At 38.5% G+C, this 17,092-nt stretch overlaps 2 protein-coding genes across 3 annotated transcripts in view; one reads left to right on the top strand and one right to left on the bottom strand.

The window, feature by feature from the left end:
• The window catches only part of LOC124805047 (formin-like protein 20), a 241,223-nt gene extending 234,919 nt beyond the window's left edge, over positions 1-6,304 (bottom strand). For both annotated transcript variants that reach the window (XM_047265467.1, XM_047265468.1), the window contains exon 1: positions 6,001-6,304. In XM_047265467.1, the coding sequence (XP_047121423.1) occupies positions 6,001-6,014 (14 nt within the window). In that variant the 5' untranslated portion in view covers positions 6,015-6,304. The remainder of the gene's footprint in view (positions 1-6,000) is intronic.
• Positions 6,305-6,584: 280 nt separating this feature from the next.
• LOC124805301 (RNA-binding protein NOB1) overlaps positions 6,585-17,092 on the top strand; it is a 58,752-nt gene continuing 48,244 nt past the window's right edge. Inside the window, exons 1-3 of the mRNA XM_047265814.1 lie at positions 6,585-6,764; positions 6,936-7,068; positions 12,234-12,442. Of these exons, the coding sequence (XP_047121770.1) occupies positions 6,690-6,764; positions 6,936-7,068; positions 12,234-12,442 (417 nt within the window). The 5' untranslated portion in view covers positions 6,585-6,689. The remainder of the gene's footprint in view (positions 6,765-6,935; positions 7,069-12,233; positions 12,443-17,092) is intronic.

The following is a 17,092-nucleotide window of genomic DNA, read 5'->3' as shown; positions in this document are numbered from 1 at the left end:
GGCAGATCATTTGAGATTAGGTTCAAGGAACACATGGCAGCACTAAAAAACAAAAAATACCATACATCAGCAATAGCTACCCACCTACATGAAACAAAACACCATGTTAACAACACAAGTATTAGCATCCTACACATCCAACCAAAAGGCAGAAAACTAGACATCCTTGAAACACTCCAAATATACAAACACCAAATGAAGCAACCAGAATCCATCTTAAATGACAAAAATGACAATATTTACAATAGTATCATCTCCGTTTTCAGCAACTGCCTACACTCTTAAAATACACACACACACACACACACACACACACACACACACACACACACACACACACACCCTAATATTTACCATAAATATTGACAGCCGCCAAGAGTACAAGAGATTGACCTCATTCACAGATAATTCATCACACCAACAGCTTGTACCCCTGTCAGCTTAAAACTGTATGTACATCAACTACTGGCACAAATGTATACCTATTTGCATATTTTATAACATTAACCAGTGTATTACCCCAACCTTTAGGCAGCTAATATATGCAACATGTAATCTTAAGACTTCTTGCCATGTAAATGTTTGCTCTCATATAATCACTCCTTCCCCCCCCCCCCCCCCCCCTCTCTCTCTCTCTCTCTCTCTCTCTCTCTCTCTCTCTCTCTCTCTCTCCCCCCCCTCTCTCTCTCTTCAAAGAGTGTCATCTATGTATGACTTTACTGCTGTAGCCAATATGATCATTGTAATTCAAGCCTGTAACATTTCCCCTAATTGTTATTAGCAAGTATGAAGTTTAAGCCATTTTAACATTTCACCTGATTGCATAAACGAGTACGAATGTTTAGCTGTTTTAACCTTTCAAAATTTGATTTATATACCACCTGAAGTACACACGCATATATTTGACACCTCCAAATGGTTTAAACGATTATTCTGTAATAATGTTGTTACAATGTATATTCTTTGCACTTTGCGATTATGTCTTCTCTTCTGCTGTACGAACCTTGCATCCAGCTGATTCCAGACGCCATATTTGTTTACAAATGTGGCAGTATACATGTGAAGTGTTACAACAGAAAAAGGAACCTGTGACCACTGGAGGTACTCTAGTTTACTTATTAAAGTTTACCATTAATTTTTTGTCAAATAGTTATCCAAAACCATATTCTGAAATAGTGTCTTGTTTCTCCACTAGGCAGTGCCACAAGTTCCTCCAAATGTCGTAGCACAACATACACACATTTGTAATACTAACTAACGTAAATCCACCCGATGATGGAGGTTTAAACCTTCGAAATGCGTCGTGGAAAAAATAAAACGGTGACTGGTAACAGTAAACTTGTTTCATTTAAAGGCAGAGAATGTATTTTGAAACAATACATTCCAAAGAAAGGGTGAAATATTGCTGTAAACAAGAATTATAAATTTAACTGCTCCTTGTTTGAATCACAGCTGTTTAAACTCTGTAGTATCCACAAACCAATGGCAGCATTGCACCCCACAATACATTCGAAAAAGCAGTGAAATGTTTCTCTGCTCTGTGTTGCTACACACTAAATCTTCACAAGCACAGTGAGTAAGTGGACCAACGATCTTTATATAAATCATGGGAGAAGGTATGTGTATCATTGTTTATTAATATATCGAACGTGTGACTATTACTGATAAACACTGATCCACCTACCTTCTCCCATGATTTAATTAAAAAAAACCCTGCTCAGTGTGCTTCCACAGATCAACTGCATAGTCATTTCACCAACACATCTGATACATTTTCGTACCTCTGTAATTAATCCATGAGACATGCACTGACGGTTGGTGCTGCCCTGCAGAATTCATCACTTAAACCAGTCGACTTTATAGCACACACACTGCCATAATCATAAAATATTTCTCTTGAAACTAACAACTACACTGAAAAACAGCAAACAAGACAATGACTTCAATTTCCCCCTACATACACAATGCCTCTCTTCATGCCTCCCATCAGTTATGTCGAAGTATCATCCCATTATCTATACAAATCAATAGCTATGCAAACAGACGCATTGCCAACCTATGAGCGGTAGATTAAGCACCATCATGAGTGATGCTGGACCTGATTTACTTTGGCCAAAATTTTTGATCCCTTGCCCAGTGATATAAAATATCTGGCAGACAGCAAGGTAACAGATATTCCTTCCATTCTCCATTTGTGTGGCCCATAGTGTCCATTGTTGCTTTAAAATTCTTGAGGGTATTTTGTTCTGTTGTTGCAGCTACAAAAATGTGTGATTTTTTGCACCAGGCGTATTTTGCTTTATTGAGGTAAAGCATCATCAGTGGTCTGTCATTAAGTCATTTACATTTCAATTTGCTTTTAGAGCTATTCTCTGGAGGAATTTCTATTACTGTAATGTGTGGAAGGTGGTGGGTCGGAATGTAAGTTTTAATTCATAATGAATCATTTTGCACTTTCCCCAAGGACTCCACTTCTCCAAATTTGTCTTCAGTTTAAAATAAATAAATAAATAAAAAGGGGGGGGGGTGGGCTCATTGCAGTAAAAGTATCCCTATCACTCCAAGTACAGACCCTATTTTGCTCCCATTGTCTGGCTTCACCTTCTTCCCATGGTATAGCATGAAAGGAAATGCTGTGGAGTATCTGAAGAGACTGCAGGGGCTTTGTGGCTACCAGCAGAAGAAACTTTAATTTGCTACATTTGTGAACCTTTCACAATGGTACCACCCACTCCAAACGGTGGTTTCCCTACTAGTGCCACCCGGCCACAGCAATGGTTACCTGGCCAGTAAACTGTTGCCTGGACTCCCTGTGCTTGAGGCACATTCTCGTGGCTTGCGTGTCAAGTTTCCAAATGGTTCAAACGGCTCTAATCACTATGGGACGTAACATCTGAGGTCAACGGTCCCCTAGACTTAGAACTACTTAAACCTAACTAACCTAAGAACATTACACACATCCATGCCCGAGGCAAGATTCGAACCTGCGACCGTAGCAGCCGCGTGGTTCCAGATTGAAGCGCTTGGAAACGCTTGGCCACCGCGAGTTTCCAACTCAGGCACCAACAGTGTGATCCCTGTGTGGTAGGAGGCTGCCACAGTGCAGGTACTTGACTTACCTGGGTATTCTGTTTTGAGATGTGTGTTTATGTGTGTGTGTGTGGGGGGGGGGGGGGGCGCAACCTTGATTATTGCTAATTACCTTTTTTGTATTTGTTGTGAGATTGTAGCTTGTTTTTAAGAGGGAATTTTCTGCGAAATGAAGGTTTTATAATTTATGTTCAATTAGTTTCATATTATTTTGAGGTTATTTATTGGCATATACTGGTGGGTATTCTGGAGTGTGGTCCAGTGTTTTTAGATTGTGGGGCTGAGTGTTTTATAAACATTTTTCAAACTGGGCTGTGCAGTTGAAGTGAAAGTTGGGGCGCTGGTTTATATGGCTTTGTGGGGGTGTCTGGTATTGTTAGAGATATATAGATCAAGTGATTCACTTTAGCTATTTAGGTTAACTAAGTATTCAATTCCAATGGTGTATTTTTCATATGTTTTCTTCAGTTGACTACAGGGCAATTTGTGTGCATTATATTTGTTTTTGAATGATGACTTTATTCTTATTGTAATCATATTTAGTTTGTCCCCACCTAAATCTCCCACTTCCAGCAGCTGCCCGTTAGTTTAATTTTATTGCTGGTGTGAAATATTTGGTATATTACTTTTGTTTGTTTGCAGGTTAAATGAGTGATTTTGTGGTCACCTTATTGAATATTGCACGAAACACAGGTCACAGCCACATTTATAATGCCACAGGTCAAAGCACACAGGTGGGATTGGGCTATTCGGTAATCCCCAGTTCTGCTTCTGAAATGGGGAAGTACAACATTATGTCTTACGGAGTTCACAATGGTAGTACTTGCAGGTACTGACAAGAATGTGTGATAGACATATGCTAGACTTGTCCAGGCCTTTTGACACCATACAATACTATGAATCAAGCAAAAAGCACTTAGTGTAATAGAAATAGCAAACAAGTGGTTCCAAAAATTGCCTGGAAAATATGCAAAAGGTAGTGGCAGTTCATACATCTGCTGATGATAAACTTCTGGTAAAACAATTGTCAGACAAGAAACATATAAACATAGGTGGTCCTCAGGGAAGAGTACTGCATCCAATTCTGTTCTAAATACATACAAACAGCTTTCCTGACTATAGAAGACATGAGGAAAAAATTCCTTTGACGATGACAGTAACATCACAGTCGCTGATAACACAAAAACTTCTATCAGAGAAATAAAACAAAACCCTCAAGGATGTTTATAATTGGGCAAAATGTAATACATTAAAAATTAACATAAAAAGGAAACATTTTAGTGTGAAGAAGGAAACCAACTCTGTTGCCAAAAAGAATACCATCAGCATGTTATGCTCTTAGGATCCTATCATCAGTTTGTAAAAGTCAATGTCTTGTGATAATGTACCATTCCTACACACACTCAGTTCTTAGCTATGAGATTCTTTTTAGGGGATCAGAGGCAGAAACCATGAATATAATTTTTAAACTGCAAAAAAGGGCCACAAGAATAATTAAAAACTGTGGTCAAGCTAATCAAAAACAACTGAAAGGAAACATCTGCAAATAAAACTGTATAATAATTGTAAAGTGAGATGGAAAAGATTATTGAAATACATTTGTTTAATAAAGCAGCTAAACCATTCTTCACAAATAATGCATTCAACGCAATTAATGATGATTTAGAGGACTGGAGGGTAGTAATTAAAATGAAGGGAGTAACTACAAGACACAGTCACATTCCAATAAATGATCATAATGTAATACTTTGAAAAAGATGTCTTATGTTAAAATGTATAGTGCATGATAATAACGTCATTCTCCTGAGTTCAATATCGGCTGAAATTTACAATGGGGCGCCCCATGCCCAGGTGTTGGCAACTCCTACGAGTGTATGACTATGAGAGAATGTGTTATTACTTTTGACAAAAAAAACTGATCACTTATTTTCACCCATCAATCTCTCTCTAAAAATCATACAAACACTGACTCACAATACAACTGTACTGCTGTCTTCAATTTCCCAGACAGCAGTTAGTAAAAGTTTTACATCATCCTATCCATCATTGGGAGATGCATACTCAGTTTTCATGTGGACTTAGGAGAGGAAATCTAGACATGTATGGGGCATAATTTTCTGAACATACTGGAGTCAGTGCCAGCGGCATAGCAGCATGTTCATGGCCCAGAGTCACCAGCAGGTGTCCTTAGTGTGTCCAACAACGAAGACCAAAACCATATTTTTTAAGTTACCTGAAGCAAACTGTGTGTAAATCAATTGTTTAGACACTACCTTAATAGTCGGGAAGATGGAGTGTTTGCTCTGTCCAATCACCCTATTTAGGTTTTCCTAAATCTTTTCAGGCAATACCAAGATGGTTCCGTCATCAAGCCACGGCCAACAGCCCATCCCATCCTCGTAGGGGCACACTTATGCATTCTGTATGTAAGCTACCTATAATTTGCATTAGACTATATATTTTTCACTACTATGAAAAAAATACTGCATCACTGTGATAAATCCATGGATGAATAAACAGATCGATAATTATTTGGGGGGGGGGGGGAGGGGGGAAGGGTAATCACGCTCAAACCTAACTTGACCACTGAGCCACCAAATGAGAATTAATGAACCCTATAGACTACACAGTTATATAGCAGGAAATGAATATACACAGAGTGTTGATAATTTCTCCAGTTAACAGATACGTTACACGTCTCTGGTAACTAAAACCTCTAGACATACAACAAAACGTCTAGAAACGTAACAAAATATGAATCGCTACCACTCCGATACGGTCTGTAATTAAAGCTTTCGACGGCAATAATATAAAATATGCGCAAATCGTTATACCCTAGTATGTAATTCTGCAAACATAAGAACATTTAATCAAACTGTAAAAGTTTTTTTTTAAAAAAGTCATAATTACTTGTTATCCGACATTTTACTGCTGGAACATCACACACTGGAACCAACGTTTACACAATGTCTTCGTTAACTAATAAGACGATATTTCATTTCATGAGCCACATAGCTCTTGTGTAATGTCTATAACGACCTCAGACAGTCTCTTATAGTCACAAAGAACAGGAAGTCGTTTTACTTCGACACTGTAACGAACAGTGAATATTTGAACGCCTAGTTTACTTGAACAACACAATTCGCTTCGCGCAGATTGTTTATTTACGGACAACAGTGCCGTCAGATTCACTTCAACATGGCCAAATTTAATGCTTCACTCTCTTCCACCGAAACTATTTGGAAGATACTCAACAAAGTCTTTGTATGCAAAGGTCATCATGAGACATACCTTAAAGATATTCAGTAGTATAAATCACACAACATTAACCAAAAGCATTTGCTATATAGTCACCTAATTTGATTTCTTGCAGTGTCTGAACTGCGAATGAGTGAAAATATTTCATTTATGTCTTGTTTGTAGACTTAATATAAAAATACGAAGGTAGCGTCTATGGTGTATGCCATAGATGATCCTCTAGGAGAGAGGTATAGTGAAGAGAGACATCTGTTTGTGTTGTTTGACTAAAGCATGGTCGAAGTGCATGTTTACAATTAACGAAGTGGAGAGCGTATGTTGAATAACAACATTTCTGCAAAATGAGTTTGGGTAAACAAAAAGTTGAACATTTAGTCGCTGACACTAACACTTTCATAAAAAATTCATCTCTGCAAGTAAGCACATTTTAAATTTAATGTCGTAAGACAGCTGCTGACAATTTTTATTGATTTGGCAGCAATATTTTAAAAGTATTTTCAATGTGCATTAACGTTGCGTTACGCAGTCTGCCCTGCAGATTTTAAAGTACGTTAAAGATTTTGATAATGATTCTCTTCTTCACCCAGGACGTAGCTACCAACGTATATACTGTACAGGACGTACTTGATGAAATTACAAATAAACGCCAACTGCGAAACTTGGTAGTGTTGCCCTATAATGTGGTTGTGAAGGACGTTTTCACTGAAAATGTTAAGTTTGGTAAGTACAGTGTAGCACTCTAATTATCATTAATTAACCCAGGAATTATATTGTACTCCGGAAATACGGAAGCGTCTGATTCCACCCGTCTGCTTTGACCCATGACGTCACAAATATGGCGGAGCTATATAGGTCAAGGGAAGTGTCCGATTCCAGAGGATATTGTGTTTAGTGGAATTTAGGGAGTTTTGTGTTGTCGGTTTTTTTTTTCATCGTTTTGTGTGGTTTGGTACGCTGGTCTTTGTCGAAATTTGTTTATATTTATTTTGTCCCCCAGCCAAAAACCCTCTTGTTTCCCACGCTTGCCCCCATTAGTTTCATTAGGTCTTTTTGTGGAACGTGTGTGTTGGTTTTTCAATGTATTTTCGTATTATGGTCATGTTTACGTAATGACGTCATAGGGGCCATATTGGAGTCGTAGTGTATGGTCGTTTCCGCCATATTTGTGACGTCATGGGTCAAAGAATACGGGTGGAATCGGACACTTCTGAAGAACAGTGTCCGGTTATTTGGTTTTTGCATAGTGAAGGTGTGAAACCTATTGAAATTCATCGACGAATGAAGGTTCAGTACGGTGATACATGTTTGTCACAGCAGCAAGTCTATGAATGGAGTAGGACGTTCGCAAATGATGTGACTTTAATTGGACATGCTCCTCGTCCAGGTCAGGCACAACGAGTTGTGACTCCACAGAACATTGCAGCAGTTGAAGCCATAGTGAATGAAAACTGCCGAGTAGCACTGAATGACATTGCAGCAGTTTTACAGATTAGTCATGGGTCAGCACACCACATTGTGCATGATGTGCTCCAGTTTCATAAATTGTCTGCAAGATGGGTGCCACGGCAGCAGACTCCTGAAATGAGAGAACAACGTGTTGATGCTTGTGAAGAACTGCTTCGGTGCTTTGAGCGTGAAGGGGATGGCTTCCTTGCAAGAATCTTTACTGGGGACAAAACCTGGGTTCACTTCCACCAACCGGAAATGAGAGAGCGAGCAAGGAATCGTGCCATTCCTCATCACCAAAACAAAAGAAATTTCGAACAGAACCATCAGCAGGGAAGGTTGTGCTGACTCTCTTTTGGGACAAAAAAGGCGTCATTTTGGAGCATTACATGCCTAGAGAGACCACTGTCACCAGTACATCATACACAGGTCTCCTAAAAAATTCATCTGCGGCCTGCAATCAAATCAAAGCGACATGGATTGCTGTCAGCAGGTGTCCTTTTGCAACATGACAATGCAAGCCTCTACACTGCCCGTACAAAAGTTGCAACAATCACAGACCTGCATTTTGAGTGTCTTCCTCATCCACCATACTCACCAGACCTTGCCACAAGTGATTTCCGTATGTTTGGACCACTCAAAGACGCAATGGAAGGAAAGAAGTTCCATTCTAATGAAGAAGATGCTACGCGGTGCATGAGTGGTTGCGCGAACTACCAAAAGAATTTTTTTCTAAAGGAATTTATGCACTTTCTAAGCACTGGAGGACATGCCTTGAGCGTGGGGGAGATTATGTTGAAAAGTGATACAGCTTTTGTACCACTTCTGCACAGTAAATAATATTTTAAAAAATATTTAAGGTTTTCATTTGACTCACCCTCGTATATTGATCAAGTGAAATTTCCATTACCAGTTTTTTTCAGGTCTTTTTATTGTGGCTTTGTTGATTACTGATGATTTTATTTGCTTGATTTTTGTGTTAGAATCTGTTTTGCTAGGTCCTCATTATTAAGATTGTCATTTATTTAGTTTATCCCTGCTCCAGCAGTCATTTATTTAGTTTATCCCTTGCTCAGAACCACATAATTCCTGTGGTTGTCCCATTAATCTCATGTTATTTCTGGAGTTAAATATTTTTGTATTATTTGTGTGGTTTCCTGTGTGCAATCATTGATGTCTTGGTTGTCATATTTTATAAGCTCGAAATAATTGTGTGCTCTACCTTGATAACAACAGTCAAATGTGATGGGTAGCACTACAATGTTCAGTTTATCCAAAAAAAACTATCTTTATAAATTTCTACTCTTCTCCACTTCCACAAGAATTTGATACCAATACCATGTCTTCACAGTATGGCACTGGAATTAATCATGGAAACTAAAGCTGTAGGAATATGGCAAAGAACAATTTAAAATGAGACTGTCATGTGAAAGCTCTTGAAACAAAGTTTTAAATGTTTGTTGTGCTCTATTTGCACTACATCAAAGTGCAAGCAGGTCAACAGTGATTGAGGCTTATTATACGTACTTCCATTCATTCATTACTTAAATGTGGACTAATCATCTGGGGAAACTCAGACCCCACTCCCAGTAAAACAAAATTTAACAATGTAGAAAAAAGCAGTCAGGGCCATCTGCAACTTACAGTAAGGGGAAACATAAGGATTGCAGTTAAATCAGCTGAAAAGCATTTGCATATATCAGTGTACCCTTTTTGCAACTGGACATATATTAAATAGAAGTAGCAACCTACAACGAAATAGGCCTCTCCATAATCATACCACAAGAAGTGTTGGTAAAACCACATGTCTCATTCTAGAAACAGATTTATATCAGAAAAGTGTTTCTCAGATAACAGTTAAATTATTCAGCAGTCTACCTCGAGATTTAAAACAGCAGTGACATAAATATACCTTTCAACGTAACCATAAGTCATTTCTGATGGAACTGCTTTTACCCAGTAAAAGAATTCTTGAATTATAGAACAAAACTTTTGTGAATTGAATCTTAACTGTGAATAATTTTGGACATTTAAATCGTTTTTAGGTATATAGACTGAAGCAGCGAGTGAAAATTTGCACCAAGGCTGGGAACCAATGCTTACTGGGCAGGTGTGTTAGCCACTAAGTCACGATGGCACAGTGGTTCAACACTTAACTGCACGGACTACTCTGTCACACCTCCTTCCTCAATCCAGATTCTCACTGCCATCCCCCAGTCTACTTTAAATTCCTCCTTACACACTCACCGCTTCAGTCTACATACACAAAATCATATCTATATGAGACCAGTAAACTCTCCAAAATTGCATCATTTCCACTCATTCACTTAAATTGTGCTTTTTGTTACTTGTAATTTATGATTGTAAACAGGTACTTGTCATTATTCCGTCTCTTTCCCCCACCCCCCCCCCCCCCCCCCTTTCCCCCCCGTCTTATGAAAACAAAAATACCACAAAGACCTGAATGTGGAGAGTGACCTTAGATGTCCTTTGTAACTAGTTTGAAACCAAACATTTGGGTGCTGTTTAAAGGAAAACTGTTTCAGTCATCTCATTGATGTTTGGAATTCTTATCATGACTTTCATCACATAAAAAAAAGTTAGATGTGAGAAGTGTCATTTAGGTGAAAACAGTATCATTGGTTATTCAAGAAAGACACACAGAAATTTCTGTTTTGGCTGCAGTTTTGTATTACACTACATTTGATAACCTTCCTTTAATTGCAGATTATCATCAATTAAAGTCTTTCCAAAGAAGCAAAAAACATTAACAAATGAAATAAATATAGGGAGCCATCAGATATTCTGGGATTGCAAAAGGAGACACTATGTAGAAAAGATTGGGAACCACTGATCTATAATTTGCAGTAAAACTGAATGTACCTTACCTGCAACTGATTTAATGTGCTTATCAGTACCAGTGCTTTATTCCTGTTCTATGGAGATTGGGAAGTGTCACATCTGGGAAAAGCTTTGACGTCTACATGTGCTAGTATGTCAAAAAAGTATCTTCATTACTTTTCATACAGCAAAATGATACTTTTTTTAGTGATATGACAGTTAGGGAAATGTAGTTGTGTATTTTTCATTGAGCTGCACTGGTAATTTGATGGCTTCTTCATCCCATTCTTAAATTTTGAGTTATCTGGGTCTCAGTTTGGTTAAAGACCATATGTAGCTATCACAATTTTGTGGGAATTTAGGTAAAGACAATTAGGGTATTGGTTGTACAATAACAGCTGTGTTACTTTTGTGGAGCATAGAGGCTATCATATTTTTCGATTAACATTCTGGGCCCTGGTGTCATTGGATGCAATGCAGAAGCTCAATTGAGACAAAGATGTAATAGGGAACCAGCTGTGGTGTATTTAAAGAAAGTATGGTCACATTTGACTGATTTAGCAAAACCATGGGTTGCCTAAATCTGGATGACTGCTTTCAAAAGGGAGTTGAACACACAACTACTGCATCATCATATTCTTTGTCATGTGAGATAACACTGTATATGATCCATCATGAAGTTGGCTGGCTGATTCCAAGTGTTTACTTAATTAGTCCAAGAACTGTCTTTGTCTTGTGGCACTGGTGGCAGCTGGCACTTTGTGCCAATGGGTTTTCTCTTCTGTTGGTATTCGTTCAGTATTTTAGTTGCAGTTCAGCTGATTTAACTAGAAGGTAAGGTAGTCCACATTGTTCAAGATGCCCTGTATTTCTTTCATGAAGGAAACTCATTGTGCTTTCCACATTAACATGTTGTTTAATAAGATTGAAGGAAGTCAGTACTGGATCAGAAGTTGACATTGAAGTTACAGTAACTTGCCATTAGTGAAACTGGAATTACTTCCATAGGATACACTTTCTTAGTTTTACAGGGAACATTGTCAGTGGACACATGACTTTTTCCTATGACAAGGTGAGTTGTTAGAATGAAGCAGTTGTGGAGTGTTGCTCTCTGTACACCATGTTTTAATCTTTGGCTATAGCATGCAGTTGTGTTGTCACTAGTCGCAGCAAAAGAGCAGTAAATCTTCTGTACACACAATGAATGGGTGTAAGCGATAGTTTTGCACAATCTTTAGAAGTAAAGAAATTAAACCACAAGGTAACCATCTGTAGCATTTAGCATGTTTTGAAAGAAGGATGAAGCTCAGTCTGCACTGCTTCTCTTCAGGAATCTGTGCAAAATGTGAAGGATTCCGTTGTAAGTGTCAGAAATCGATGGTGCTTTTGCAGCCCATAAATTTCATCTCATTGCTTTTTTCTTTTTTTTAAAAAAAATTAGCAGTTCTGTTATTCATTTAAGTTTATAATGTTTGTTGTAATGTAAACTGCTTCAAGTTCATCAGTATCTCCCTAAATAGCCAAGGAGATTTTATTATTTTATTTTAGTTGTCCATACATAATAATTAACAATAATAGTTCTCATTTCTTTTTTCCAGTTACTGAATTTTCGAAGAAGACTGGGGACTACACAAGTCTTTCTGCTACAGACATAAGAGTTATAGCACTGACATATCAATTAGAAAAAGAGGTAGTGGGATCTGACCACCTGAAGCAGCAACCACAATTCAGTTGTGTTATCAATACTGCGAAAAAAGCACCAGATGATTGTACAAAACTCCCAGGATTTTACGTGCCCAAAAGGATGGTGAGTTGATTGGCCTAAAGTATATCAGTGATATTTAAATAACTAGTTATTGGACTCAACTTTAGCACATTAAAAATCATATTTGTACAATTATCACACAAATGGGAATACTGAACCTGGAAGGGTTTCATATCAGGTCCATTTAAATGGTAGAGAACCATGATCGAATAGTTCTTGACTGTTTGATGAAGGTGTAAACTAAAATGTGTGGTGTGAGGCAGCCCAAGTGGTTTACTTAGTATTTTTGGCAAGAAAATTTATACTGAAGTATTAATACTCTACATCGTGTAATTGAGAAATGTGCCCCTATATGATACTGTGGCATTTCGTTTGGTATGCTTCTACAATGTGACAATTGTGATTTCTCGATTTGAGAGACACAGTCAGCTCTTGCTCATCGCCAATATATACTTGCATTTCATACTCTGGTTCCTGAGGCATGTTGTTGTTGTTGTTGTTGTGGTCTTCAGTCCTGAGACTGGTTTGATGCAGCTCTCCATGCTACTCTATCCTGTGCAAGCTTTTTCATCTCCCAGTACCTACTGCAACCTACATCCTTCTGAATCTGCTTAGTGTATTCATCTCTTGGTCTCCCTCTACGATTTTTACCCTCCACGCTGCCCTCCAATACTAAATTGGTGATCCCTTGATGCCTCAGAACATGTCCTACCAACCGATCCCTTCTTCTGGTCAAGTTGTGCCACAAACTTCTCTTCTCCCCAATCCTATTCAATACTTCCTCATTAGTTACGTGATCTACCCATCTAATCTTCAGCATTCTTCTGTAGCACCACATTTCGAAAGCTTCTATTCTCTTCCTGTCCAAACTATTTATTGTCCATGTTTCACTTCCATACATGGCTACACTCCATACGAATACTTTCAGAAATGACTTCCTGACACTTAAATCAATACTGGATGTTAACAAATTTCTCTTCTTCAGAAACGCTTTCCTTGCCATTGCCAGCCTACATTTTATATCCTCTCTACTTCGACCATCATCAGTTATTTTGCTCCCCAAATAGCAAAACTCCTTTACTACTTTAAGCGCCTCATTTCCTAATCTAATTCCCTCAGCATCACCCGACTTAATTAGACTACATTCCATTATCCTTGTTTTGCTTTTGTTGATGTTCATCTTATATCCTCCTTTCAAGACACTGTCCATTCCATTCAACTGCTCTTCCAAGTCCTTTGCTGTCTCTGACAGAATTACAATGTCATCGGCGAACCTCAAAGTTTTTATTTCTTCTCCATGAATTTTAATACCTACTCCGAATTTTTCTTTTGTTTCCTTTACTGCTTGCTCAATATACAGATTGAACAACATCGGGGAGAGGCTACAACCCTGTCTTACTCCCTTCCCAACCACTGCTTCCCTTTCATGTCCCTCGACTCTTATAACTGCCATCTGGCTTCTGTACAAATTGTAAATAGCCTTTCGCTCCCTGTATTTTACCCCTGCCACCTTTAGAATTTGAAAGAGAGTATTCCAGTCAACATTGTCAAAAGCTTTCTCTAAGTCTACAAATGCTAGAAACGTAGGTTTGCCTTTCCTTAATCTTTCTTCTAAGATAAGTCGTAAGGTCAGTATTGCCTCACGTGTTCCAGTGTTTCTACGGAATCCAAACTGATCTTCCCCGAAGTTGGCTTCTACTAGTTTTTCCATTCGTCTGTAAAGAATTCGTGTTAGTATTTTGCAGCTGTGACTTATTAAGCTGATAGTTCGGTAATTTTCACATCTGTCAACACCTGCTTTCTTTGGGATTGGAATTATTATATTCTTCTTGAAGTCTGAGGGTATTTCGCCTGTTTCATACATCTTGCTCACCAGATGGTAGAGTTTTGTCAGGACTGGCTCTCCCACGGCCGTCAGTAGTTCCAATGGAATATTGTCTACTCCTGGGGCCTTGTTTCGACTCAGGTCTTTCAGTGCTCTGTCAAACTCTTCACGCAGTATCGTATCTCCCATTTCATCTTCATCTACATCCTCTTCCATTTCCATAATATTGTCCTCAAGTACATCGCCCTTGTATAGACCCTCTATATACTCCTTCCACCTTTCTGCTTTCCCTTCTTTGCTTAGAACTGGGTTTCCGTCTGAGCTCTTGATATTCATACAAGTCGTTCTCTTATCTCCAAAGGTCTCTTTAATTTTCCTGTAGGCGGTATCTATCTTACCCCTAGTGAGATAGGCCTCTACATCCTTACATTTGTCCTCTAGCCATCTCTGCTTAGCCATTTTGCACTTCCTGTCGATCTCATTTTTGAGACGTTTGTATTCCTTTTTGCCTGTTTCACTTACTGCATTTTTATATTTTCTCCTTTCATCAATTAAATTCAATATTTCTTCTGTTACCCAAGGATTTCTACTAGCCCTCGTCTTTTTACCTACTTGATCCTCTGCTGCCTTCACTACTTCATCCCTCAAAGCTACCCATTCTTCTTCTACTGTATTTATTTCCCCAATTCCTGTCAATTGCTCCCTTATGCTCTCCCTGAATCTCTGTACAACCTCTGGTTCTTTTAGTTTATCCAGGTCCCATCTCCTTAAATTCCCACCTTTTTGCAGTTTCTTCAGTTTTAATCTACAGGTCATAACCAATAGATTGTGGTCAGAGTCCACATCTGCCCCTGGAAATGTCTTACAATTTAAAACCTGGTTCCTAAGTCTCTGTCTTACCATTATGTAATCTATCTGATACCTTTTAGTATCTCCAGGGTTCTTCCATGTATACAACCTTCTTTCATGATTCTTAAACCAAGTGTTAGTTATGATTATGTTGTGCTCTGTGCAAAATTCTACCAGGCGGTTTCCTCTTTCATTTCTGTCCCCCAATCCATATTCACCTACTGTGTTTCCTTCTCTCCCTTTTCCTACACTCGAATTCCAGTCACCCATGACTATTAAATTTTCGTCTCCCTTCACAATCTGAATAATTTCTTTTATTTCATCATACATTTCTTCAATTTCTGCCTCATCTGCAGAGCTAGTTGGCATATAAACTTGTACTACTGTAGTAGGTGTGGGCTTCGTATCTATCTTGGCCACAATAATGCGTTCACTATGCTGTTTGTAGTAGCTTACCCGCATTCCTATTTTCCTATTCATTATTAAACCTACTCCTGCATTCCCCCTATTTGATTTTGTGTTTATAACCCTGTAGTCACCTGACCAGAAGTCTTGTTCCTCCTGCCACCGAACTTCACTAATTCCCACTATATCTAACTTCAACCTATCCATTTCCCTTTTTAAATTTTCTAACCTACCTGCCCGATTAAGGGATCTGACATTCCACGCTCCGATCCGTAGAACGCCAGTTTTCTTTCTCCTGATAACGACATCCTCTTGAGTAGTCCCCGCCCGGAGATCCGAATGGGGGACTATTTTACCTCCGGAATATTTTACCCAAGAGGACGCCATCATCATGTAATCATACAGTAAAGCTGCATGCCCTCGGGAAAAATTACGGCTGTAGTTTCCCCTTGCTTTCAGCCGTTCCTGAGGCATAACATGAGAATTTCTAAGAAAAAAAAAAACTGAGAAGTTTCTAGGATGCTATGGCAACTCCTAGTACGTTGCTAATATAGTAGTGACTACAATCTGCTAAGTAAGAGTGTGGTCGGCATTACACACAGGTGGTAAAAGATATTGCCTTAGTTCTTTCACAGCCCACTAGAGGAACCTTTGTCCTTCATGCAGTTTGATAAAGCATTAGTTTACTTTGAATTCTCGGCTGAGATTTTCATGTGTTTACTGACAATTTAAATGCACAGAAAATGTTACATATTTATCATTGACGAAAATGAAGACTGGATACTGCAGGAGGGCAATGATCCGAAGCACTACAGCAGGCTGTGCAGTGACTGGAAAAAGGAGAAAGTTGTTCAGGTAGTGGATTGGCCCTCACAGTCACCTGATGCTAATCCTACTGAAAATGTATGGTTTTGCATCAGAAAAACATTGCAAAGAAAAAAGAACTTCACTTTGAAACAGCTGCTAATACGAATTCGACACATTTGGAGGTCTCTTCCGTGTGAATATGTGGGAAACTTGGTTTCAAGCATGCGTCAGAGATGCCAAGTGATTATCGATGCTGCAGCTGACTGGAAATATTATTAATTGTATTTGCATCCTTCCTTGGTTCATATATGATGTGTATATATGTTTTAGTTTGTTGTCAGATAAATTTTCCTACTGATTAACCCAACCACTTGCTTAACATACTGGAATTAGGACATCCAGACTTTGTAATTTAAAGTGATGTGCAGTACCCTGTACTTGAATTAATATGATTTACTTTTAGCTTTGTTTTCCAGAAATGGTGAGGGGTACATACACTGAGCTTCCCAGAAACTGACTTTATTTTATACACAAAATTAGTTAGTAACAAAGTATACATAATAATTGTGTACAGTGATGTTTTGTTTTGGGGGGGGGGGGGGGGGGTGGGTCGACTTTCAAGCTGCAGTTTCTTTTTCCCATAATGAATTTTTAATCATGGTAATTGACACATATTTACTTTGTGTTCAATGCACAGGCACATTATTTCTTTGCATCATACTTCTGCAGCAAGCTTTTTGCCCCATTAAGGGGTTACTATACAAAGTCCGTTCAAAAAATTCCAGAACATTTGTAATTTTGCACCA

This window comes from Schistocerca piceifrons, chromosome 7 (assembly GCF_021461385.2).
Source record: "Schistocerca piceifrons isolate TAMUIC-IGC-003096 chromosome 7, iqSchPice1.1, whole genome shotgun sequence".
Lineage (NCBI taxonomy): Eukaryota > Metazoa > Arthropoda > Insecta > Orthoptera > Acrididae > Schistocerca > Schistocerca piceifrons.
Note: the sequence above shows the minus strand (reverse complement) of the source record. Positions and strands in the feature narration are given on the sequence as shown.